Source organism: Mobula hypostoma, chromosome X2, assembly GCF_963921235.1.
Source record: "Mobula hypostoma chromosome X2, sMobHyp1.1, whole genome shotgun sequence".
In the NCBI taxonomy this organism is placed as follows: domain Eukaryota; kingdom Metazoa; phylum Chordata; class Chondrichthyes; order Myliobatiformes; family Myliobatidae; genus Mobula; species Mobula hypostoma.
In genome coordinates, this window is record NC_086129.1 from 24,442,316 (window position 1) to 24,469,408 (window position 27,093).

The 27,093-nt window shown below is 40.9% G+C and overlaps 1 protein-coding gene and 1 long non-coding RNA gene across 2 annotated transcripts in view; one reads left to right on the forward strand and one right to left on the reverse strand.

Annotated features, from left to right (window-relative positions):
* The window catches only part of pde9ab (phosphodiesterase 9ab), a 107,079-nt gene that overhangs the window by 69,750 nt on the left and 10,236 nt on the right, over nucleotides 1–27,093 (forward strand). The window contains exons 12-17 of the mRNA XM_063038516.1: nucleotides 5,442–5,524; nucleotides 7,516–7,672; nucleotides 22,655–22,768; nucleotides 23,131–23,235; nucleotides 24,519–24,647; nucleotides 25,779–25,874. Coding sequence (XP_062894586.1) covers nucleotides 5,442–5,524; nucleotides 7,516–7,672; nucleotides 22,655–22,768; nucleotides 23,131–23,235; nucleotides 24,519–24,647; nucleotides 25,779–25,874 — 684 coding nt within the window. The remainder of the gene's footprint in view (nucleotides 1–5,441; nucleotides 5,525–7,515; nucleotides 7,673–22,654; nucleotides 22,769–23,130; nucleotides 23,236–24,518; nucleotides 24,648–25,778; nucleotides 25,875–27,093) is intronic.
* LOC134340924 (uncharacterized) overlaps nucleotides 1–27,093 on the reverse strand; it is a 70,202-nt gene that overhangs the window by 28,205 nt on the left and 14,904 nt on the right. The gene's annotated exons all lie outside the window — the stretch shown is intronic.

The following is a 27,093-nucleotide window of genomic DNA, read 5'->3' on the forward strand; positions in this document are numbered from 1 at the left end:
TTTTCTCCTTTATGGTCACATGCTGGGAAGAATAGATCTACAGCACTTTACATGTCTACTTCAAATATAAAGGAGAGATTTAGACCTACAGTAACTCGTAATACATCCCACTTCCTATTAAGAGGTTCAAATGGAGTACTGGAGCATGGTGAAATAAAACAAAAATAAGTTATAGACACTAATAAACACAATAAGGAATTCTTAAAATCCTATTTACTCAATGAATGATTACAATGTGGAACTTGCTGCCATAAGGAGTGGTTGAAAGGATTTCAAATTCATTTTGGGGTAATGGAAAACACGATAATAGGAAGTAAAGATGAGAAGGCTATCTTAGATTGGGTGCTGTGTAACAACCCAGATCTTATTAGGGAGCTTAATATAAAGGAACCCTTCAGAGGCAGTGATCATAATATGATTGAATTCATACTGCAGTTTGAGAGGGAGAAGCGTACATCACATGTATCTGTATTGCAGTGGGATAAAGGGAATTACAGAGGCATGAGAGAGGAGCTTGCCCAGGTGGATTGGAGGAGGATATTGGCGAAGATGATGACAGAGCAGAGGTGGTTGAAGTTTCTGAGAATAGTTCACAAGGCGCAGGATAGATAAGTCCCACAGAAGAAGTTGTTCTCAAGTGGCAGGGGTAGGCAACCATGGTTAACAAGGGAGGTTAAGGATTGCATAAAAGCCAAGGAAAGGGCATATAAGGTAGCAAAAGAGAATGGGAAATTAGATGATTGGGAAGCTTTTAAGATCCAACAAAAGGCAACTAACAGTGCTATAAGAAGAGAAAAGATTAAGTATGAGGGCAAACTAGCCAATAATATAAAGCAGGATACTAAAAGTTTTTTCAGTTATATAAAGAGTAAAAGGGAGGTGAGAGTTGATATTGGACCACTGGAAAATGATGCTGGTGAGCTAGTAATGGGGGACAAAGAAATGGCAGATGAACTTAATGGGTACTTTGCATCATTCTTCACTGTGGAAGATACCAGCAATGTGCCAGAGGTCCGTGAGTGTCAGGGAGCAGAGGTGAGTGCCATTGCTATTACAAAGTGCTAGGGAAACTCAAAGGTCTTAAGGTCGATAAGTCACCTGGACCAGATGGACTACATCCCAGAGTCCTGAGAGAGGTTGCTGAAGAGATAACGGGTGCATTGATCATGATCTTTCAAGAATCACTTGATTCTGGCATGGTCCAGGAGGACAGGAAGATTGCAAATGTCACCCCATGCTTTAAGAAGGAAGGAAGGCAAAAGAAAGGAAATTATAGGCCAGTTAGCCTAATCTCAGTGGTTGGGAAAGGTCTGGAGTCTATTATTAAGGATGAGGTTTCAGAGCACTTGGAGACTAATGATAAAATAAATCAAAGTCAGCATGCTTTCTGTAAAGGGAAATCTTGCTGAACAAATCGGTTAGAGTTCTTCGAGGAAGTAACAAGCAGGGTGGACAAAGGAGAGGTAGTGGATGTCATTTACTTGGATTTTCAGAAGGCATTTGATAAGGTGCCACACATGAGGCTACTTAACAAGATAAAATCCTATGGCGTTATTGGAAAGATACTGGCATGGATAGAGGAATGGCTGACAGGCAGGAAGCAGTAAGTGGGAATAAAAGGGACCTTTCCTGGTTGGGTTCCAGTGACTAGTGGTGTTCCTCAGGGGTCAATATTGAGACTGCTGCTTTTCACATTGTTTGTCAATGATTTAGATAATAGAATTGATGGCTTTGTGGCAAAGTTTGCAGATGATACAAAGGTAGGTGGAGGGGTAGGTAGTGCTGAGGAAGCAATGTGATTGCAGCAAGACTTAGACAAATTGGAAGAATGAGCAAAAAGATGACAGATGGAATACAGTGTTGGGAAATGTATGATAATGGATTTTGGTAAAAGGAACAATAGTGCAGACTATTATATAAATGGGGAGAAAATTCAAACATTAGAGGTGCAGAGGGACTTAGGAGTCCTTGTGCAAAATTCCCAGAAGGTTAATTTACAGGTTGAGTCTGTGGTAAAGAAGGTAAATGCAATGTTTCAAGGGGAATAGAATATAAAAGCAAGGAGATAATGCTGAGGCTGTATAAGACACTGGACAGGCCAAACTTGGAGTACTTTCAACAGTTTTGGGCCTCATATCTCAAACAGGGTGTGTTGTCATTGAAGAGAGTCCAGAGGAGGCTCACGAGGATGATTTCTGGAAATGGAGGGTTTAGAATATGAGGAGTGGTTGGCAGCTTTGGGCCTATACTCACTGGAATTCAGAAGAATGCGGAGGGATCTCATTGAAACCTGCCATATGTTGAAAGGACTAGATAAGGTGGATGTGGAGAGGATGTTTACTTTGGTGGGGGTGTCCAGAACTGGAAGGCACAGCCTTAAAACTGAGGGGCTACCTTTTAGAACAGAAGTAAGGAGGATTTTTTTTTAGTAGTGAATCTGTGGAGTGCACTGCCACAGATCGAGGTGGAGACCAAGTTCATGGGTTTATCTAAAGGGGAGGTTGATAGTTTCCTGATTGGTCAGGGCATCAAAGGATGTGGCAAGAAGGCTGGTGTATGAGGTTGACTGGGATCTGGGATCAGCCATGATGGTATGGTGGAGCAGACTCAATGGGCTGAGTGGCCTAATTCTGCTCCTATATCTTATGGTCTTATGCTCTTAAGAAGGACCTATTGATAGTGTTAGATGCAGGAGGATGGGAGGTGGTTTGTGTGAACCTTAAACTCCAATACAGACCACTTCCTACAGAATCTGGAGTACTGCCTCAGCCCTAGAATTACCTACACAAACATAAATAATAAAATTCACATGCACTAATTGAGCCAAACTGGTTCCAACAATCTGATTCAACATTTCTTCAGTGAGAAGCAATGTAGCAAGTTCTAGAAAATTGGGAGGAAAGGTTGCAAATTGTAGAAGTGGGAAAATTGTTATAAAAAAAACTGAAAATGACAGAACTTCTCAGCTGGTCAGTGAGCATCTATGATAAGAGAAACAAAGTTAAATCATAAACAAAAGAAAGTGTGCAGATGCTGGAAATCCAAAGCAACACACACAAGATGCTGGAGGAACTCAGCAGGTCAGTCAGCATCTATGGAAATGAATAAACAGTTGATGTTTCGGGCCGAGACCCTTCGTCAGGACAAAGTTAAATGTTACAGATTGATGACATTTCTACAGACACTCTCCTGACTTGAAAGGGTCCCTGTTTTTTCTCTTCTTATTCATAAGCTATAGAAACAAAAACAGGCTAAACAGCCCAATGAGTCTGCATTGCAACTCAACCAAGGCTGATTTATTTTCTCTCTCAACCCCATTCTCCTGCCCTTTCCCCATAACCTTTGATGTGCTTACTAATCAAAAACCTATCAGCCTCCTCTTTAATTATACCCAATGACTTGGCCTCCACAGACATTTGTGACAATGAATGCCATGGATTCTCCACCCTCTGGCTAAAGAAGTTCAGGACAAAGAGGATTACAGTGACATGTAATCTTTGGACTGTATCAATACTCAATTGGAAATGTGAGCACAATGTAGTGGCAATTTTCATTGTTGGACAAAAGATGAAGTGGTATATTTATTCAGCCAGATCAATACTTTTGGAATCTAATAACAAAGTATTGACTCATACATCATGCAGTGCTCTTTCAAACAAAATAATATTTAATCCTTGTGTACCTTTCAAACAAAAAAGTCTGTTATTATGTTTTCCTGAGTCAATTATAGGTCAAACCAGTTGAAAATGATATTTATTTTTTTCCATTTTATTTTTATAATGTATCAGACATATTGCATTTTGTTCTGACGGTAGACAATCCATAGCCTGTCTGACCAAGCTGACTATAGTGATACAAAGGGATTTTAAGTGATATTAAAGGGAATTGCATTCAGAAACCCAGTCACGGATGGAGATTTTGATTTGCTATGCAGCTATGCCCACATGCATGTTGGCATGTGCCTCAATGGACTGTGCTTCCAAAGGTGCACTAATTCCATTACATTCGTATTGTTATCAGTGTTTTGAATGGATCTGCAATATAAATAACTCCATCTGTTTGTGGCATTTATTCTGCTGCCTAACTGAGTTTGGATAGAAGGTATCATCAGTTCCTGTGCCTTGCTGGAGCTGAATCTTGATTGCTGAAGGTTTCCTTAAGGGGAAATCTTGCCTGACAAATCTGTTAGAATTATTTGAGGAAATAACAAGCAGGATAGACAAAGGAGAGTCAGCAGATATTGTTGACTTGGATTTTCAGGCTGTTTAACAAGGTAAGAATCCATGGTATTACAGGAAAGATACTAGCATGGATAGAAGATTGGCAGGAAGTAAGGAGTGGGAATAAAGGGGGCCTTTTCTGGTTGGCTGCCTGTGGCTAATGGTGTTCCACATGGGTTGGTGTTGGGAGTACTTCTTTTTATGTTATATGTTAATGATTTGGATGACAGAATTGATGGCTTTGTAATCAAGTTTGCGAACGACATGAAAATAGGTGGAGGGGCAGGTAATGTTGAGGAAGCAGAGAGTCTGCAGAAGGACTTAGATAGATTGGGAGAATGGGCAGAGAAGTGGCAGGTGGAATATAGTGTAGGGAAGTGTATGGTCAAGCACTAACCTAGGAGAAAATACAGAAAACAGAGATGCATAGGGACTTGGGAATCCTCATATGGGATTCCCTAAAGGTTAACTTGCAAGTTGGGTCAGTGGCAAGAAAGGTATATGCAATGTTAGTATTCATTTTGAGAATACTAGAATATGAAAGCAAGGACGTAATGCTAAGGCTTTATTAGGTACTAGTCAGACCACACGTGTAGTATTGTGAGCAGTTTTGGGCCCCTTATTTCAGAAAGCTTGTGCTGGCATTGGAGAAGGTCCAGAGGAAGTTCATGAGAATGATCCCACCAATGAAAGGGTTTATGTACCAGGAGAATTTGATGGCTCTGGGCTTGTACTCACTGGAGTTTGTGGGGGGGGGGATCTCATTGAAACCTATTGAATATTGAAAGGCCCAAATAAAGTGGATGTGAAAAGGATGTTTCCTGTAGTGGGGGAGTTTAGGACCAGAGAGGACAGCCTCAGGACAGAAGGATGGCCCTTTACAACAGAGAAGAGGAGGAATTTCTTTAGCCAGAGGATAGTGAATTTGTTGAACTCATTGTCACAGATGGCTATAGAAGACAAATCATTGGGTATATTTAAAGCAGAGGCTGATTGGTTATTGATCAGTTAAGGCTAGGTTCTTGATCAGTAAGGACATCAATGGTTACAGGGAGCAGGCAGGAGAATGGGGTTGAGAGAGATAATAAATCAGCCGTGGTGTAATGCTGGAGCAGACTTGATGGGTCGAATGGTCTAATTCTGTTCCTATGTCATGTGGTCTTCCAATTTCCTATACTATCCAGTAACTGAATTAACTTTGTTTTCACCACATGTGAACAGGAGAGGCTTACTCCGATAGATCTGGTGATTTTAATGACTGGAGCCATTTGCCATGACTTGGATCACCCTGGATATAACAATGCGTAAGTTTGAGTGTCTTATGATTATAAAATAACTATCTGTAGCTACTGGTGAGCTGAATTGTTAGGAATTCACTTAACTAGAGGCATTAAACAACATAAATATTAGAAATGGAAGCAGATGGTTAGACAGCTCTTTGAATCTACTCCACCATTTGATAATATTGGAGTTAACATTCTCACCTGCTTCACAAAACCTTGTTTTCCTTCATGCCCCAAAATCCATCGATCTCAGCTTTGAATATACTGAATAGCTGAGCACCCAGAGACGATTGGGGTACAGAATTCCAGGTTTAAAATCTTTTGTTACAGGAGATGTCTCCTCCTCTTAGCCTCAAGTCCTTAACCTTGATATTTTCATCCTAGGCTTTACAGGCTGAGAAAGCAGCCTCTCAGTATCTACCCTCTCAAGTTTCTAACTTTTAATGCAAACTTTAATATTTTTATCCAAATTCCATGAATATAGGTCTATCTCTGCTCATAATTCAGCTTTCTCACCCCAGGAATCCATTTCATGAACACTTACTCAAGCTCTTCCAGCACAAATACATCCTTCCCTGGGTACAGACATTACTCCAATTGTGCCAGTATCAAACTCTACATAACTGGCACGAGAAATCCTGCACATCTTTCTATCCCCTTTCAATAAAGGTAACGTAGCATTGACCTGTGATCAATCTACGACATGCCTAAATTTCTCTGTACCACAAAAGTTACTAGTGTGTCACCTTTGAAGAAGTATTCTACTCATACTAAAGTGAATAATTGTACACATATTCACATTATTTTTCAGTTTTCACTTTCTTACCCATTTTCTGTGAACAAGCAAATTCTATGAAAACAAACATACCATATTATGATTTTACACATAAACAACTCTTTATATCACAGTTGCTGTGTGCTAAACAATGTCAAACAAATAAATTATTTTTAATTCACAACAAATGCATATACAGCTGAGGAACAAAATTACTGCCAACAAAATATATAATATGGTCAAGTGGATACTAAAGTTGCTATTAGATTAGAAGGCTTATAATATGGCTAAAAGAACAGTAAGTACAAGGAAAGAAGGGTTTCAAATTTCAGCAAAGAATGAGAAGTATATTAAGAAGAAGAAAATAAAATATGTGAGTAAACTAGCAATGTAAGAACATTGTGAGAGCTTTCAATGATGGTAAAAAGGAGAAGATTATTAAAGTGCAGGTTGGTATTTTAGATTCAGAGGTAAGAAAAATATTTAGTGAGGAATAAGAAAATTAGAAGGAAGAAGATTGGATGTTTAATGGTTTTCTTAACAATAAAAGGTGGAAGACATATTGGAAAGTGAAACAAATTAAAACAATTTATATTTCTAAAATATATACAAAGAAAGTATTAAAATTAAAATTCAATACTTCCCTTGGATCTTGCAGAGTATTTTAGTTTTAAAAGGGCAAATACAAACTACTTGAGGAACTTGTTGGCTCAAGCAGCATCTGTGGAGGAGATATGATACTCAATGTTTCTGGTTGAGATCTTGCATGTGGACCCACAGTATGTCAGAAAATTTGAGAAATAGACACCTGATGCAGGGTCTCGACCCAAAATGTCAACTCTCCCTCTGCCTCCTTGGACGCTGCTTGACCTGCTGATTACCTCCAGCAATTAGTTAATTAGTTAGTTAGTTATCTGTCTGTTTATTTATTTATTTAGCGATACAGCATGGAGTAGGTCCTTCCAGCCCTTCGAACCACACTGCCCCAGCAACCCCGAACAAACCTGATTAAACCTAACCTAATCATAGGACAATATACAATGACCAGTTATCCTACCTGGTACGTCTTTGGGAACCAGAGGACCCAGAGAAAAGCCTGTGCATTCTACAGGGAGGACAAACAGAGACTCCTAACATAACAGCGCCAGAATTGAACTCCAAGCTCCGGAACGGCCAGGCTACAATTAATGATGAAACCTTGAGTGAGGTTGCTGTTTGTTTTCCAAATACTGTTCAGGTATCAGATCAATGCACGCACTGAGCTTGCAGTCCGATACAATGACATTTCCCCACTGGAGAATCATCACTGTGCCGTCGCCTTCCAGATTCTTGCTCAGCCAGAGTGTAACATCTTCGCCAATGTGGATCCAGATGTCTTTAAACAGATCAGACAGGTAAGTGGTCACAGTATTTAGGGATATATTGTAAATCCACTGCAGGATTACAAGTGAATAAATACAGAGTCACTTCTTCCAAATCTTTCTCATCAACTATAAGCTTTTAGTTTTTGCTCTATGTGCGCCAAATCCATTTTTTTCATAATGTCAATTATTCAGTCTGTTTCTAAGCATCGTGACCTCTCCACTATAATGCTCTACACATTCATTGTCTTTTAATCTAAGTTTATTTTCAGCAAAGTCTCAATAAGCATTCTAGTGGCCATTGGGATGGTTTAACATGCTGCTCTATTCTATTCCAGATTAAACCCAAGTCAGCTTTCATTTACTTTTGCAGTTATGTCAATAACCTTTTCTATGGTAGTTCAGCATAGTAACTCCACTTTTTTCAACAAGTACACTCTGTTTCAAAGCATTGCTCAATTATTGTTGAAAAGTCAGCATGATTGTAATTGACAGTCTTCATGATCGTACATCAACATCAGTCTGTGTTGACCATTTGCAACACGCCCATTTTTAAATCTTACCCACATTCACATCACCTCCCTCAAGCTCCATCCATGATCCAAGCTCTCAGAAGGAGCAATTTACAGTGATCAATTATCCTATCACATGTCTTTGGGATGTGGGAGGAAACTGGAGCACCTGAGAAAGGCCATGTGGTCTGAGAAAGAATATACAGACACCGTCTATTCAGCACAAGATTAAACTCAGACAAACCTGACAATATATTCAGCATCTGATTGAACCTGGACTAGCCCAAATATATGTCCAGCACCAGACTGAACCCGGACTAGCCCTACTATATATTCAGCACCGGATTGAACGTAAAAACATAAGAAATAGGAGCAGGAGTAGGCCATCTGGCCCATTCAGCCTGCTCCACAATTCAATAAGATTATGACTGATCTGACCATGAACTCATCTCCACCTACCTGCCTTTTCGCCATAACTCTTAATTCCCCTACTATGCAAAAATCTATCCAACCTTGTCTTAAATATATTTACTGAGGTAGCCTCCACTGCTTCATTGGCAGAGAATTCCACAGGTTCACCACTCTCTGGGAAAAGCAGTTCCTCCTCATCTACTCCCCCAAACCTTGAGGCTATGTCCCCTAGTTCTAATCTCACCTACCAGTGGAAACAGCTTTCCTGCCTCTATCTTAACTATCCCTTTCATAATTTTATATGTTTCTATAAGATCTCTCATTCTTCTGAATTCCAGTGAGTACAGTCCCAGTTAGCTCAAACTCTCCTCATCTCTAACCCCCTCATCTCTGGAATCAACCCGGTGAACCTCCTCTGCACCACCTCCAAAGCCAGTATGTCCTTCCTCAAGTAAGGAGACCAGAACTGCACACAGTACTCCAGGTGCGGCCTCACCAGTTCCTTGTACAGTTGCAATATAACTTCCCTGCTCTGAAATTCAATCCCTCTAGCAATGAAGGCCAACATCCCATTTGCCTTCTTGATCGCCTACTGTACCTGCAAACCAACCTTTTGTGATAAATGCACAAGGCACTCTCAAGTCCCTCTGCACAGCAGCATGCTGCAATCGTTTACCATTTAAATAATAATCTGCTCTTCCATTTTCCCTTTTAAAGTGGATGACCTCGGATTTACCAACATTGTACTCCATCCGCCAGACCCTTGCCCACTCACTTAACCTAACTACATCTCCCTGCAGACTCTCCATATCTTCTGCACAATTTGCTTTTCCACTCAATTTAGTATCATTGGCAAACTTAGATACACTACATATGGCCCCCTCTTCCAGATTGTTAATGCACATCGTGAACAGTTGCAGGCCTAGCAACGACCCCTGTGGTACACCGCTCACCACTGATTGCCAACCAGAGTAACACCCATGTATCCCAACTCTCTGGTTTCTATTAATTAACCAATTCTCTATCCATGTTAATACACCACCCCCAACTCTGTGCATCCTTATCTAATGGATAAGTCTTTTTATGCGGCACCTTATCGAACGCCTTCTGGAAATCCAAGTAAATAACGTCCATCTGTTCCCCTCTATCTACTGCACTTGTTATATTCTCAAAGAGCTCCAGTAAGTTTGTCAAACAGGACCTGCCTCTACTGAATCCATGCTGCATCTGCCCGATGGATCCATTTCTTTCCAGATGCCTCGCTATTTCTTCTTTAATGTTAGCTTCAAGCATTTTCCCAACTACAGGTGTTAAACTAACTGGCCTATAGTTACCTGCTTTTGCCTACATCCCTTTTTTGAACAGTGGCATGACATTCGCCGTCTTCCAATCCGCCGTGATCTGCCCAGAGTCCAGAGAATTTTGGTAAATTGACACCAAAGCCTCTACTATAACCTCTGCCATTTCTTTCAGTACCCTGGGATGCATTCCATTAGGACCGGGGGACTTGTCTATCTTAAGGCCCACAAGTTTTCTCAGCACCACCTCTTCAGTGATAGCTATTGTATCATGGTCATCACCTCCCATCACATCCATAACATCTCTCTTTGGCATGTCAGACGTGTCCTCCACCACGAACGCCAACACAAAATAGTCAGTTAAAGTCTCTGCCATTTCCTCACTACCCAATATCAATTCCCCCTTCTTGCCCTCCAAGGGACCAACGTTCACTTTAGCCACCGTTTTCCACCTTATATAATTATAAAATCTTTTACTACTGGTTTTTATATTTTGTGCTAGTTTATTTTCATAATCTATCTTCCCTTTCTTTATTGCTTGCTCAGTGGTTCTTTGTTGCTTTTTAGAGTTTTCCCAGTTATCCTGTTACCCACCACTCTTGGTGACTTTGTACACATGAGCTTTTAGTTTGATGCCTTCTTTTTCAGAATCAGAATCAGGTTTATTATCACTGGCATGTGACGTGAAATTTGTTAACTTAGCAGCAGCAGTTCAATGCAATACATAATTTAGCAGAGAAAGAAAATAATAATAACTAAGATTAAAAAAATAATTAATAAACAAGTAAATCAATTACTGTATGCGTATATTGAATAGATTTTTTAAAACATGCAAAAACAAAAATCCTGTATATTATATATTTTAAAAAAGTGAGGTGGTGTCCAAAGATTCAATGTCCATTTAGGAATCGGATGGCAGAGGGGAAGAAGCTGTTCCTGAATCACTGAGTGTGTGCCTTCAGGCTTCTGTACCTCCTACCTGATGGTAACAGTGAGAAAAGGGCATGTCCTGGGTGCTGGAGGTCCTTAATAATGGCCACTACCTTTCTGAGACACTGCTTCCTAAAGATATCCTGGGTACTTTGTAGGCTAGTACCCAGGATGGAGTTGTCTAGATTTACAACCTTCTGCAGCTTCTTTCGGTCCTGTGCAGTAGCCCCTCCATACCAGACAGTGATGCAGTCTGTCAGAATGCTCTCCACAGTACAACTATAGAAGTTTTTGAGCGTATTTGTTGACGTGCCAAATCTCTTCAAACTCCTAATAACATATAGCTGCTGTCTTGCCTTCTTTATAACTGCATCGATATGTTGGGACCAGGTTAGATCCTCAGAGATCTTGACACCCAGGAACTTGAAGCTGCTCACTTTCTCCACTTCTGATCCCTCTGTGAGGATTGGTATGTGTTCCTTTGTCTTATCCTTCCTGAAGTCCACAATCAGCTCTTTTGTCTTACTGACGTTGAGTGCCAGGTTGTTGCTGCGGCACCACTCCATTAGTTGGCATATCTCACTCCCGTATGCCCTCTTGTCACCACCTGAGATTCTACCAACAATGGTTTTATCATCAGCAAATTTATAGATGGTATTTGAGCTATGCCTAGCCACACAGTCATGTGTCTATAGAGAGTAGAGCAGTGGGCTAAGCACACACCCCTGAGGTGTGTCAGTGTTGATTGTCAGCAAGGAGGAAATGTTATCACCAATCCGCACAGACTGTGGTCTTCCGGTTAGGAAGTCGAGGATCCAATTGCAGAGGGAGGTACAGAGGCTCAGGTTCTGCAACTTCTCAATCAGGATTGTGGGAATGATGGTATTAAATGCTGAGCCATAGGTCGAGATTATGTCTGCCTTTGATCTATTGTGGCGATAGGCAAATTGCAATGGGTCCAGGTCCTTGCTGAGGTAGGAGTTCAGTCTAGTCACGACCAACCTCTCAAAGCATTTCATCACTGTCGATGTGAGTGCTCCCAGGAGATAGTCATTAAGGCAGCTCACATTATTCTTCTTGGGCACTGGTATAATTGTTGCCTTTTTGAAGCAAGTGGGAACTTCCACCTTAGCAGTGAGAGGTTGAAAATGTCCTTGAATACTCCCACTAGTTGGTTGGCACAGGTTTTCAGAGCCTTACCAGGTACTCCATCGGGACCTTCTGCCTTGTGAGGGTTCACTCTCTTTAAAGACAGTCTAGCATCGGCCTCTGAGACAGAGATCACAGGGTCATCAGGTGTAGCAGGGATCTTCACAGCTGTAGTTGTGTTCTCCCTTTTAAAGCAGGCATAGAAGACGTTGGGTTCATCTGGTAGTGAAGCATCGCTGCCATTCATGCTGTTGGGTTTCGCTTTGTAGGAAGTAATGTCTTGCAGACCCTGTCAGAGTTGCCATGCATCTGATGTCGCCTCCAAGCTCATTCGAAATTGTCTCTTTACCCTTGAAATAGCCCTCCGAAAATCATACCTGGTTTTCTGGTACCAGGCCTGGGTCGCCAGACTTGAATGCCACAGATCTAGCCTTCAGCAGACAACATATCTCGTGGTTCATCCATGGTTTTTGCTTTGGGAATGTACAGTAAATCTTTCTGGGCACACACTCATCCACACAGGTTTTAATGAAGTCAGTAAAATCTGCAGCATACTCATCCAGGTTCAAAGATGAATCCCTAAATACAGTCCAGTCTACGATGCAAAGCAGTCCTGTAGGCGCTCCTGTACTTCCCTTGTCCATACTTTCTTGGTCCTCACTACTGGTGCTGCAGTCTTCAGTCTCTGCCTATACTCAGTGAGTAGAAGTTTTATTTCCTCAGTTATCCAAGGTTGGCTCTCCCCACCCTTACTGTCCTGTCTTTTAACTAGAATATACTGGAATATATACTGTGAAAAACCTCTTTGAAGGTCTTCCACTTTCCTCAACCGTCCCACCATATAGCTTATATTTCCAGTCTACACTATCCAAACCCTCCCTTATCCCATTGTAGTCTCCATTGTTTAAGCATAATACAATGGTTTTCGATTGAACTATTGCAGCCTCCATTTTTATGAGAAACTCAATCATACTGTGATCACTAACTACAAGATCACAAACTTTACCTGTCTCATTGCACAGGACCAGATCGAAGATAGCACATTCCCTTGTAAGTTCAGTAACATGCTGTTCAAGAAAACCGTCATGGATGCATTTTATGAAGTCCTCCTTAAGGCTGCCTCAACCAACTTGATTCACCCAATCTATGTGCAAGTTAAAGTCCCCCATGATAACTGCTGCTCCATTCTTACATGCCTCAGATATTTCTTTGCTTATTGCCTGTGCCACTGTAATGTTATTACTCGGTGGCCAATAGATCACCCCCACCAGTGATTTTTTTTTCCCTTTACTATTCCTAATCTCTACCCAGATGGGTTCAACATTCTGCTCCTTAGATCTTATATCATCTCTCACTATTGCCCTGATCTCATCCTTAATTGAGAGCGCTACCCCACCTTCCCCTACCTTCCTGCCTATCCTTCCATATTACCTGATATCCTTGGATATTTAATTCCCAATCCTCTCCACCCTGCAACCACGTTTCTGTAATGGCCACTAAATCATACCCCTTTGTACTGATTTGTGCCACAAGTTCACTGACCTTGTTATGAATACTATGGGCATTCAGATAAAGTGCCCTTACACTCATTGTGCTTTTAAAATCTTGCAATCTTTTTCTCAGTTGCACTTGATTTTTCTTTACTCCACCCCTAATTTTTTTCTTTTTTATCTGTCGCTTTTTCTTTATCCACACTTTTCTCTTTTACTTTATCCATACCTCTCCAATCTGTTGAACCCCCCACCCTGCTATTTAGTTTAGTCCCCATCCATAGCCCCAGTTATGCAACTCACGAGGTTCCAGATCCCATCACGGTTCCGGTGGAGCCCGTACCATTGGTACAGCTCCCTCCTTCCCCAATACTGTTGCCATTTTCCCATGAATTCAACTGCACTTCTGCCGTACCAATCCTTGAGCCACGCATTGAACTCTCTAATCTTCTTGACCCAATGCCAAGCACATGGCTCAGGTAGTAATCCAGAGATTACCACCTTTTTGGTTCTGCTTTTTAATTTAGTCCCTAGCTGCTCAAATTTCCTCAGCAGAACCTCTTTCCTCATTCTACCTACGTTGTTGGTACCCACATGGACCACAACAACTGGATTTTCTACCTCCTACTGCAAATTCCTCTGCAGGTCAGATAAGATGTCCCGAACCCGGGCACAAGGCAGGCAACACAACCTTCAGGACTCTCTATCACCCTAATGCGAACCCAGACCGGCACAACTATATATTCAGCACCAGAATGAATGCAGACTAGCCCTGCTATATATTCAGAACCAGACTGAAACCGGATTAGCCCAACTCTCCACTCAGCAGGAGACTGAACCAAGACCAGCTGTACTATTTATCCAGCAGTAGAGCAAAGCCAGACTAGCCCTACTATATACTAAGCACCAGATTGAACCCAGACTAGCTCTACTATATATGCAGCACCAGAGTGAACCCGGACTAACTCTACTATATATTCTGCATTCGACTGAACCCGGACTAGCCCTACTATATATGCAACACCAGAGTGAACCCGGACTAACCCTACTATATATTCTGCATTCGACTGAACCCGGACTAGCCCTACTATATATGCAGCACCAGAGTGAACCCGGACTAACTCTACTATATATTCTGCATTCGACTGAACCCGGACTAGCCCTACTATATATGCAACACCAGAGTGAACCCGGACTAACCCTACTATATATTCTGCATTCGACTGAACCCGGACTAGCCCTACTATATATGCAACACCAGAGTGAACCCGGACTAACCCTACTATATATTCTGCATTCGACTGAACCCGGACTAGCCTAACTATATATTCAGTACCAGACTGAACCCGGACTGGTCCTACTATATATTCAGCACCAGACGGATCCCGGACTAGCCTTATTAACTGTACCAGTGTTCAGCTCATCATGATTCCTGGAGTGCCGTCATCTGCACAATGTATTATTCAGTTTCAGATCCAGTGTGATATGCTACAATGTGGTGTCATGGTCAGTTACTCTAGAATATGGTGTGCGTTCAAGATGAGTAAAATGCAGTACACCTTGGATCTATGTTACAAATCAGGTTGATATTAAACAGAAAAACTAGATGATTACTTTACAATATCAATGAATCATAGAACAATACAGCATAGAAACATAGAAAACCTACAGCACAATACAGGCCCTTCGGCCCACAGAGTTGTGCTGAACATGTCCCTACCTTAGAAATTACTAGGCTTACCTATAGCGCTCTATTTTTCTAAGCTCCATGTACCTATCTAAAAGTCTCTTAAAAGACCCTATCGTATCCGCCTCCACCACTGTTGCTGACAGCCCATTCCATGCACTCACCACTCTCTGAGTAAAAAACTTACCCCTGACATCTCCTCTGTACCTACTCCCCAGCACCTTAAACCTGTGTCCTCTTGTGGCAACCATTTCAGCCCTGGGAAAAAGCCTCTGACTATCCACATGATCAATGCCTCTCATCATCTTATACACCTCTATCAGGTCACCTCTCATCCTCCATCACTCCAAGGAGAAAAGGCCAAGTTCACTCAACCTATTCTCATAAGGCATGCTTCCCAATCCAGGCAACATCCTTGTAAATCTCCTCTGCACCCTTTCTATGGCTTCCACATCCTTCCTGTAGTGAGGCGACCAGAACTGAGCACAGTACTCCAAGTGTGGTCTGACCAGGGTCCTATATAGCTGCAACATTACCCCTCGGCTCCTAAATTCAATTCCACGATTGATGAAGGCCAATACACCGTACGCCTTTTTAACCATAGATTCATCCTGCACAGTTGCTTTGAGTATCCTATGGACTCAGACACCAAGATCCCTCTGATCCTCCACACTGCTGAGAGTCTTACCATAAATATTATATTCTGCCATCATATTTGACCTACCAAAATGAACCACCTCACACTTATCTGGGTTGACCTCCATCTGCCACTTCTCAGCCCAGTTTTGCATCCTATCAATGTCCCACTGTAACCTCTGACAGCCCTCCACACTATCCACAACACCTCCAACCTTTGTGTCATCAGCAAACTTACTAACCCATCCCTCCACTTCCTCATCCAGGTCATTTGTTTCAAATGTTTTTATTGTGTAGCAACATCAGCTTAACCACAACCAACAATGTCCTAAAGTACGATACTGCTTTTTCTTTTCTTTCTTATAACAACATAATGAAAGTCAAATGAATGTATGTATAGTAAACAAGAAAACGCAAAGGAAACCCTACCACCCTGTCTCCTTCCCCCTTCCCAGCCCTAACCTCCCCTCACCCCTCCCGTATGTGCTGTTTAGGTCCTACCGCCCCCCACACTTAGTTCAGCTGTCGGTCTCTTCTAAATACAACAGTAATGGTTGTCAGATTTTTTCAAATTCCTTGAGTCTGTCCTTGATAACGTATCTTATCCTCTCTAGATGCAGAGTATCCATTAATGCAGCCAGCCATTGTCTGAGTGATGGAGTTTCCTCCTTTTTCCAGAACATCAGTATAAGTTTCTTTCCATTAAGTATGCCATAGGTCAGGAGTTGTTGCTGGGTAGCCTGGAATTTATTTGACCTCGCAGAAGTTCCAAAAATTATTAAAATGGGGTCTGATATAATCTGAACCTTTAGTACCTTCGATAGGACCTCAAATATTTGCTTCCAATACTCTTGTATCCTGGGACATAAAGCATAACTATGTATCAAATATGCCCCCAAGGATCTGCATTTCTCCACACATTAAGGTCACCTCTGGGAATATCTTATGAATCCTTACTTTTGAGTAATGTAGTCTATGTAGGATTTTAAATTGTATTAAACAACCCCTGGCATTGATGGAACAGGAGTTAACATACTCCAAAGCCTTGTTCCATATAACCTCCTCTATCTCTGCACCCAACTCCTTTTCCCGCTCTTTTTTAATATTATCCATTGTTGTATGACACTTGTTTTGTATGGTATCATACAGATAGGTGATGGTGTGTTCTGTCCCTAAACATGATCTTAAATGATTATCTAATTTATCAGGTTCTGCCGTCTCAAAACCAGAAAGGTGTGATCTTATATAGTGTCTTAGCTGGAGATAACTGAAAAAATGACTCTTTTGCAGTCCGAATTTGTCCTGGAGCTTCCAAAATGATGCAAAAATCCCTTGTATGTATAAGTCTCCAATGCTGCGTATCCCTAATTCTCACCATGCATCAAAGGCCCCATCTATACATAAGGGGGATAAAAGAGGGGTTCGCTGATATAGGTACAAGAAAAGATAATGTTCTGAGTTTCAAATGCTTCCCCATTTGTCTCCATATCTGTATGGTGCTATGGATAATAGGATTGCCTCTATAACAGGCTTTATTTAACCAAATAGGGGACATAATGATTGCCCCTATGGAATATGGTAGGCAATCCTCATGCTCCATCTCCAACCATCCGGGAAGTACAACTGTATCATCTATCCAGTATGCTATATGGCTAACGTTAGCACCCCAGTAATAAAAAATAAAGTTGGGTTGTGCCAGCCCTCCACTAGTCATATTCTTGCAGAGAGGTTCTTTCCTAATTTGATGGGTTTTATAATTCCATTTAAAAGGTAGAATTATCGAATCTAATCCTTTAAAAAATGGTTTTGATAAGATAGAGGGGCAGGTTCTGAAATAGATAGAGCAGTTGGGGAAGAAAGATCATCTTGACTGCATTTACTCTACCCACTAAAGAAATTGGGAGTGTTTTCCAAAATTCTATTTTCTTCTTAATCTTTTCAATGAGAGAGATAAAATTTGCTTCAAATAGAGAACTATACTTTTTGGTTATTGCAATTCCAAGGTAAGAAAACTTCTCAAGGGTTATTTTGAATGGAAATTGTTTAAGCCCCTCCTGTTCTTCTACTCAGATTGGGAATAATTCACTTTTCCCCCAATTAATCTTATACCCCGAGAAAGTGCCAAATAAATTGACTATTTCCAGCAAAACTGGATTAGTAATATATGGTTTCATTACAAACAACAAAACATCATCCACATAAAGGGAAATTTTGTTGATAGTATATTCTGTATTGTACCCATAAATCTCGGGGTGAGAATGTATAGTCTCCGCCAGTGGTTCCAGAGCCAACGCAAACAATAAGGGACTTAATGCACAGCCCTGTCTTGTGCCCCTGTGCAAACTGAATGGTTCCGAGAGGGTCTGATTAGTTAGTATTTTAGCACTAGGGTTACTATACAGTAGCTTAATCCAAGTCTCATCCAGGTCATTTATAAAAATCACAAAGAGTAAAGGTCCCAGAACAGATCCCTGAGGCGCACCACTGGTGACCGACCTCCATGCAGAATATGACCCGTCTACAACCACACCTTGCCTTCTGTGGGCAAGCCAGTTCTGGATCCACAAAGCAATGTCTCCTTGGATCCCATGCCTCCTTACTTTCTCAATAAGCCTTGCATGGGGTACCTTATCAAATGCCTTGCTGAAATCCATATACACTACATCTACTGCTCTTCCTTCATCACTGTGTTTAGTCACATCCTCAAAAAATTCAATCAGGCTCGTAAGGTATGACCTGCCCTTGACAAAGCCATGCTGACGATTCCTAATCATATTATACCTCTCCAAATGTTCATAAATCCTGCCTCTCAGGATCTTCTCCATCAACCTACCAACCACTGAGGTAAGACTCACTGGTCTATAATTTCCTGGGCTATCTCTACTCCCTTTCTTGAATAAAGGAACAACATCTGCAACCCTCCAATCCTCCAGAACCTCTCCTGTCCCCATTGATGATGCAAAGATCATCGCTAGAGGCTCAGCAATCTCCTCCCTCACCTCCCACAGTAGCCTGGGGTAAATCTCATCCGGTCCCAGCGACTTATCCAACTTGATGCTTTCCAAAAGCTCCAGCACCTCTGCTTTCTTAATATCTACATGCTTAAGCTTTTCAGTCTGCTGCAAGTCATCACTACAATCACCAAGATCCTTTTCCATAGTGAATACTGAAGTAAAATATTCATTAAGTACCTCTGCTATTTCCTCCGGTTCCATACACACTTTCCCACTGTCACACTTGATAGGTCCTATTCTTTCATGTCTTACCCTCTTGCTCTTCACATACTTGTAGAATGCCTTGGGGTTTTCCTTAATCCTGCCCGCCAAGGCCTTCTCATGACCCCTTCTGGCTCTCCTAATTTCCTTCTTAAGCTCCTTCCTATTAACCTTACAATCTTCTAGATCTCTAACATTACCTAGCTCTTTGAACTTTTTGTAAGCTTTTCTTTTCTTCTTGACTTGATTTATTACAGCCTTTGTACACCACGGTTCCTGTACCCTACCATAACTTCCCTGTCTCATTGAACAGTACAGACCCTTTGGCCCACAATGTTGTGCTGACCTTTTAACCTCCTAGGATCCATCTAACTTCTCCCTCCCACATAGGTCTCCATTTCTGATACCATCACCCTTGGCAGGGTGTTCCATGTACCCGTCACTCTCTGTGGTGAAAAAACTACCTCTGACACCTCCCTATTCTTTCCTCCAACCTCTTAAAATTATGCCCCCTTTTATTTGCCATTTCTGTCATGGGAAAAAGTCTCTGGTTGTCCACTCAATCTATGCCTCTTATCATCTTGTACCCCTGTAAAGTCACCTCTCACACTCCTTCACTTTGAAGAGAAAACCCTAGCTTGCTTTCTAACCCAGGCAGCATCCTAGTAAATCTCTTCTGCACCCTTTCTGGGGCTTCCACATCCTTATAAACAGATGACCAGAAATGAACACAATAATCCACGTGTGGTCTGACCAGTTTTATACTGTCGAGCTGCAATATTAACCTGCGGCTCTTGAACTCAATCCCCTGACTAATGAAGGCCAACGTACCATACGCCTTCTGAACTACCCCATCATTTTGCACAGCAACTTCGAGGAATTTATGTACATGGACTCCAAGCTCCCTTTGTTCCTCCACACTGCTAAGATAAAGCAGGATCAAAGCTGTTTATTGCCAGTCCACGACATTTGAAATGTAAACATATTTTTAACAAATAAGGCAACTAACTTTCCACTTCAGGATCAATGGATGAAAAGTTATTTTTAATCATGTTTATTTGTTACTTGTGGGTTCAATATTGACCAAGATTTTAAGAAGAACCTGCAATTTTCTTTAAAAATACTTTCTCTTTATTTGACTAGCCAATGGCACAGGACTTGTGTCAGGATGTCTAAATAATCTTATAGGGTTTTCGAGGAGGTTACCTGGAAAGTTCATGAAGGAAAGGCAATGGATATTGTTTACATGGAATTTAGCAAGACCTTTGACAAAGTCCCATATGGGAGCTTCGTCAAGACGGTTCATTCGCTTGGCATTCAAGATGAGGTAGTAAATTGAATAAGAAATTGGCTATGTGGGAGAAGCCAGAGAGTGGTAGTAGATGGCTGCCTCTCTGACTGGAGGCCTGTGACTAGTAGAGTGCCGCAGGGATCGGTGCTGGGTCCATTGTTGTTTGTCATATATATCAACAATCTGGATGATAATGTGGTTAACTGGATCAGCAAATTTGCGAATGACACCACGATTGGAGGTGTAGTGGACAGCAAGGAAGACTGTCAAAGTTTGCAGTGGGATATGTACCAGCTGGGAAAAATGGCCTGAAATATGGCAGAAGGAATTTAATGTGGACAATGTGAGGTGTTCTATTTTGGGAGGACAAACCAAGAGCTTTTGGCACATTTGCCTTCATAAATCAGAGTATTGAGTGCAGGAGTTGGAATGTTATGTTGAAGTTGTATAAGATGTTGGTGACGCCAAAGTTGGACTATTGTGTGCAGTTATAGTCAACTACCTACAGAAATGATATCAGTAACATTGAAAGAGTACAGAGAAAATTTACAAAGATGTTGTCAGGGTTTGAGGATCTGAATTACAGGGAAAGGTTGAACATGTTAGGACTTTATTCCCTGGGGTGTAGGAAGATGAGGGTTGTTGTTATATGTTTTAGAAAGAAACAATCTGCTGGAGGAACACAATGGGTTGTGCAGCATCCGTAGGAGGAAATGTCAATGTTTCAGATCAAAATCCTGCAGCAGGATCTGCAGAAGTATGAGAAAAAGAAGGGACGGGTGAGCAGGCTCCATCAACCACAGCCACACTTCCTGAAAAAGGAGGACAATTCAGAGGTCCAGGAATTGAAAGCTCCATTGATAATTCCTTTCCCTCCATAGTCACTGCTTGACCTGTTGAGCTCCTCCAGCGATTGTTTGTTGCTCCAGATTACAGCATCTGCAGTCTCTTGTGTATCTGATTATATTCTTTCTTGAATTTAAAAGTGAATGAAGCACTTTTTTTCACACACAAAACAGAGAAGTATAGAATTTATCACCTCAAAGTGATTTAGTTAATTGCATTAATTGCATATGTTAAGTTTATATACATTGGCAAGATATTCTGCTATCCCAAATGGACGTATTAGATGGCCATAAAAATGAGACCTCCATGACCATTTCAGTTGTGTTTCTCACAGCACAGCAAATATTAGTAGCACCCAAGGTGTTGCTAGTGAAAGATGCTGCATTTATCTGCAATTCAAAATATATCAACTGGGTCTCAGGGTTGGCTGGGGAGAGGGGCAGCAATGAGGCCAGTATCTGGAGTACAAGGATATGGGCCTGAGGTCTGGTGCTAAGGACGTGGTAAAGAGATGAATTCAGAAAGCATTAAGGATGATATCACAGGCTGCAGGAGAGTGGAAGTGTGGGAAGAAGGAAGAGGAGTCAGAGATAGCGCTCATGTGGTTGGATCTTCTCCTAGGAGAGAATAGAAATTCCAAGGATGATAACAGGATTTCAGGAGCCAGGAGAGAGATGCTCACTGAAAATCCGGACTGTGAAGATGTCTTCACTGAAGATTTGAGCCAGGAATGCTATTGGATCTTGGGGCATTGTTGGATCAGTGCCATGGGCCAGTTGGAGGGCAGAAGGTGATATTTGTAGAGTGGAGAGTTATCAGAGAGAAGCAGGACCACTGAAGAACACAGAATCTGGGGCTAGAACTCACAAAGTCAGAAGTGAGATTTGGGATGTAGGGTTGGGAGTTGTCTCTTCTGGAACAACTTTGTCAAAATTGCAATGCTTTAAAAGGGAAGAATGAGTAGAATAACAGCATCTGTGTGCTACTAGCCCATAACTTAAGTCAGCTGTCTAAGTGGGCCTTATTTTGGGAAGAACTCAATCAACTTCCCTAACTTTATTGTGTTTCACTTTAAGATAAACTGAATTTTCAATTGCATAATAGTTTTTTTTTAAAAAGTAGCAAAAAATGAATGAATTTCTAGATTATGGAGCAACAAGTAAATTGGTGGAGTAAGTCAGTAGGTTCAGTAGCTTGACCCAATGGGTTCCTCCAGCAGACTGTTTGTTACTGCAGAGTTCAGCATCTGCATTATGTCTCCATTTTAAACAGTACTTTTTTCTTTGATCAGTTTATTGATGGATACGGATCATAAACAGATATATTCGTGTGTACATGTGTAAATTGAGTTGTGATGCAGAAAAGAATTATTCTAATTAAATGGCTGAACAGATTCAAGATATTGAGCATTTTATGTTCTTAAGTTGTTTCTCACTGCTTCAAGGAATAGAACCTATCAAAACAAATTCTTTGATCACATGATCACAGATGAGGAAGTTCATGTTACTGTCTTCTAATATTCCCTGTTTATTCTTCTGCCATCCTTAAAGGGAATTATTACACTTATTCTAGCCACTGACATGGCTCGACATGGAGAGATACTGGACTCATTCAAACCAAAGGTTGATAATTTTGACTTCACAAATGAAGAACATAAAATGAGTGTAAGTAAACAATCATCAGAGTAAAGATTAGTCTTTTTAGCTTGTAATGTAGGCATTACTGGTGCTAAAACAGTATTAGAGGCCACAACTTAAGGATGGGAAACCTCAATTGCAGACTTCTCAAATAAAGGCAAAGTGTGGTCACTTACACTGTGTACTTTTTATTCACCTGCTGCAAGATCTCACAGCATTAATTGAGGATGCATATTTAATTAGAAATTCTGTATCTCTGATGTGTGAAAAATAGTGGTCTAAAGAGAGCTGAATGTTGGGTTAAGGGGAAGACAACTGAAATCAAAGCTATACACAATGCCAAAATGTACGATTAAACTCACAGAAAATACATGTCTTTTTTTCCCCAGTTGAAAATGCTCCTTATCAAATGCTGCGATATTTCTAATGAAGTGCGACCTACAGAGGTAGCAGATCCTTGGGTTGACTGTTTGCTTGAAGAGTACTTTACACAGGTGAAAGATGTAAAGGAAAGTAACTGTTGTCCTTTTGCAAAATGTGGAATTGTTTTCTTTTATTGAGAAATGGTTAACAGGTTCACAATGATGTAGAGGAGTGTTTGGCTAACAAAAGTGTGTGGTTGTGGAAAAAGGAGCTGTATTCCCTACCTAACAGCATTTTCAGAGCCCATTAAATTGTGTTTCAAGGAGGAAGCCCGCCATAACACTCACAGGGCATCTGTTAGTAGGCAAGGCTAAGGAGAAGCCACTCACCTCACTGAACTTCATCCTTTTAGTAGCTTTCTCTTTTATTATAGTGTCTAGTTTCCTTTCAGCTTCCATGTTTTATTCTTTGCTACCACATTTGGCATATTGCTCCCAACACTTATCGTGCTTCAAATACATTGATTTATCTAATCATCAGTTTCTTCATTAATTTTACAGCATTGGCTATGTTGGCTCAGTACCACCTTGTAGCAAGTTCAAGGCCCAGCACTTGTGTTAAGTAGTAGTTTTAGCATTTTCTTTCAAATATTTTAGACATCTTTGCTTTTGGTAAAGCTAAAGACCATTTATTCTCTAACTTTGTAAATTACATTCAGCTACCATCTTTGGGATACCTCCGGGAAGGCACAACTTTTTGCAGTCTAACCTGCAGACTATTTTTCTGACCTTACATATAATTCATAGAAAAAGGTGAAGCCTTTCTGATTTTTACCATCCATCCTAATCTCTTCATATTCTCCCTTTTCTAACCATGTCTCAATGTACCTTAACAACTTAAATGATGTTCTTCCTCTGTCATTGTTTGTTTTGGTGTAATGAGTTCCAATTACATAGTTTCTTTACTGTCCTGGTTGTCTCCTCTAGCAGCGTACTTCAGTCATCTTTCTCCAAAAATTGGTCAAAACATGTTTATATTTTTGAAACTGTTTTAAGATTTTCAATTGGAGTATACAATACTGATATTTTGTCTTTGGTTTAAGTTCAGATTTGGCTCTGAATCCCAAATGCAGCTGGAATGAAGAGATGCGCCATCTTTGTATAAATTTTATATCCTAAACTAAGATTCAAATTGCTTCATGTTGAGATTGTAATTGAGGTTATGGGTTGAAACTGGTTTTTTTTTGTTAAGATCATGATAAATCAAGGTTTAGTTGGTTCGAAGGTAGACATTTATAGCTTCATATTTAAAATTAACTACTTTAAAGCTTGTCTTGAGAATATGTTTCCTTAAGCCAAACTTAAATTCTTTCTAAAAGCTTATCTATAATATTGTTACTGATGGTCAATTGCAGAGTGACAGGGAGAAATCTGAAGGGCTCCCAGTAGCCCCATTCATGGACCGGGACAAGGTTACCAAGCCCACAGCCCAGATTGGGTTTATAAAGTTTGTTCTCATTCCAACATTTGAAACACTAATGAAGGTGAGTTAATTTGGCAAAAGATTCTCCTAAATTGGCAATCGTAGTCACAGGAAACATGGTCTAGAAATTAAATCAAATAGCTCAGTTTATTCTAGTGCTAAATGATTGAAAATACACTTAATGTGAATTAAACCCGATAATACCCATTTCTGAGTTATCTTGCTTCACGCCAGAATTTGGCTGGCATTTCTTGTGCATCTGACACAGATACATCAAACTACGTCATTCCTATCACTGGCCGTTCCTGAGATAACTATGCTCTTGTAGCACACTTCCTGTGTTGGATATTCCCATCAAGGTTGGCATTTCACACATTGACTAAGAAATACCCAGTAAGAATTTCTAGATATCATGATGGATCAATGGTGCAACTGTGTTCTAGATCAGCAGGTCAGATTAAAGACTTGCTCCAGTCACAACCATATAATCTAAACTGATGGAATTAAGGTAATCGGGCACTGTGGAGATGCTGTATTTCAGGTGTGATATTAAACAATAGTTATTTCTATCCTTATGGGGAGACATGGAAGATCACATGTTCTTCCGTTACTTTGTCCTGTGTCAATCACCATGGACTCCTGCTGGACCCTTTCTGTACAAAGATTTCTGCTATGTTTGTTGAACACAAACACATGGAAACATGAAAATCAAAAACGTAGCAGGTACTAGAAATCTAAAATATTAAAAAAGCAGAAAATGCTGCAAATAATCAGAAATGACAAAGGGTTTTTGACCCAAACCATTAATTCTATTTCTCTTTCCACAAATGTAGCCTAACTTGCTGGATGTTTTCAGCATATTCTGTTTTTATTATACATAGGAAAATGCTGAATTTCTTTATAAATCTGAGTTTGTTTCCTTGCATGGTGGTAAATTGCACTGTAGGAGCCATGCCTGCTTATAATTAGATTTGCTGCATATTTTAGAGATGGCAATTACAAATGTGCAATATAAGAAGAAAGCAAGAATACTTTCAAAAAGATATTTCTCTGGAAGTCAGTAACTTAAATGTCTTTGTAATCATTAGTTGAAAATAACTGTGCAGCCATGTTTGATTATTACTGGGCCACCATACACACTTGTAATGTGAATTACAGTACATTACACTAATCATTGTATATTTGCTGTTAGTTATTTCCACAGATTGAAGAAGCCACAGTACAACCACTGAGAGATTCCAGGGATCGCTATGAAGAGCTGAAGCAGATCGATGATGCCATGAATGAGGTAAATGGAATCAGGCAGCCAGCTGCAGTTAATGAAATACACTGCAATTTAAACTCCACCACTGACTTTTTCTTTATATTTCACCCAATGGCATGGACACAGAATTTCCCAATTTTAGGTAAAGCTCACCTTCTGTACCCCCTCCTTCCAATCCACCTCCAGTCATCTCATTCTTTTTCTCTTTCCCCCACACCCCCATCAGCCCCCATCACCCACTTTCATTGCCCTCTCCCTCCTGGTTCCAAGCAACCACTGTGTCCCCTCCCTCATCTGGTTTCATGTGCCCTTCATCTTTCCCTTAATGGTTCCCATTATCACTTTCTTCATGTACCAGATTCCAGTGCTTGTAACCTCCTCACTTATCACCATCCAACCTCTGTCTCCACCTTCACCAATGTCCCCCCCCCACCTGACTCCTTCTGCCTATTTTCTCCCCTTGTCAGCTTCCAGCTATCACAAACCAGCCTCTGTCTCCCAACTCCACCCATCTTCCTTCGCAGCCTGGCTCCTTTACCAAATTGGTAAAGGTGCTGAGGAAGAGGATTTCTTGGAATGTATGCGGGATGGTTTTTTGAACCAACATGTCGAGGAACCAACTAGAGAGCAGGCTATTCTGGACTGGGCTTTGAGCAATGAGGAAGGGTTAATTAGCGATCTTGTCGTGAGAGGCCCCTTGGGTAAGAGTGACCATAATATGGTGGAATTCTTCATTAAGATGGAGAGTGACATAGTTAATTCAGAAACAAAGGTTCTGAACTTAAAGAGGGGTAACTTTGAAGGTATGAGACGTGAATTAGCTAGGATAGACTGGCAAATGACACTTAAAGGATTGACGGTGGATATGCAATGGCAAGCATTTAAAGGTTGCATGGATGAACTACAACAATTGTTCATCCCAGTTTGGCAAAAGAATAAATCAAGGAAGGTAGTGCACCCGTGGCTGACAAGAGAAATTAGGGATAGTATCAATTCCAAAGAAGTAGCATACAAATTAGCCAGAGAAAGTGGCTCACCTGAGGACTGGGAGAAATTCAGAGTTCAGCAGAGGAGGACAAAGGGCTTAATTAGGAAGGGGAAAAAAGATTATGAGAGGAAACTGGCAGAGAACATAAAAACGGACTGTAAAAGCTTTTATAGATATGTAAAAAGGAAAAGACTGGTAAAGACAAATGTAGGTCCCCTGCAGACAGAAACAGGTGAATTGATTATGGGGAGCAAG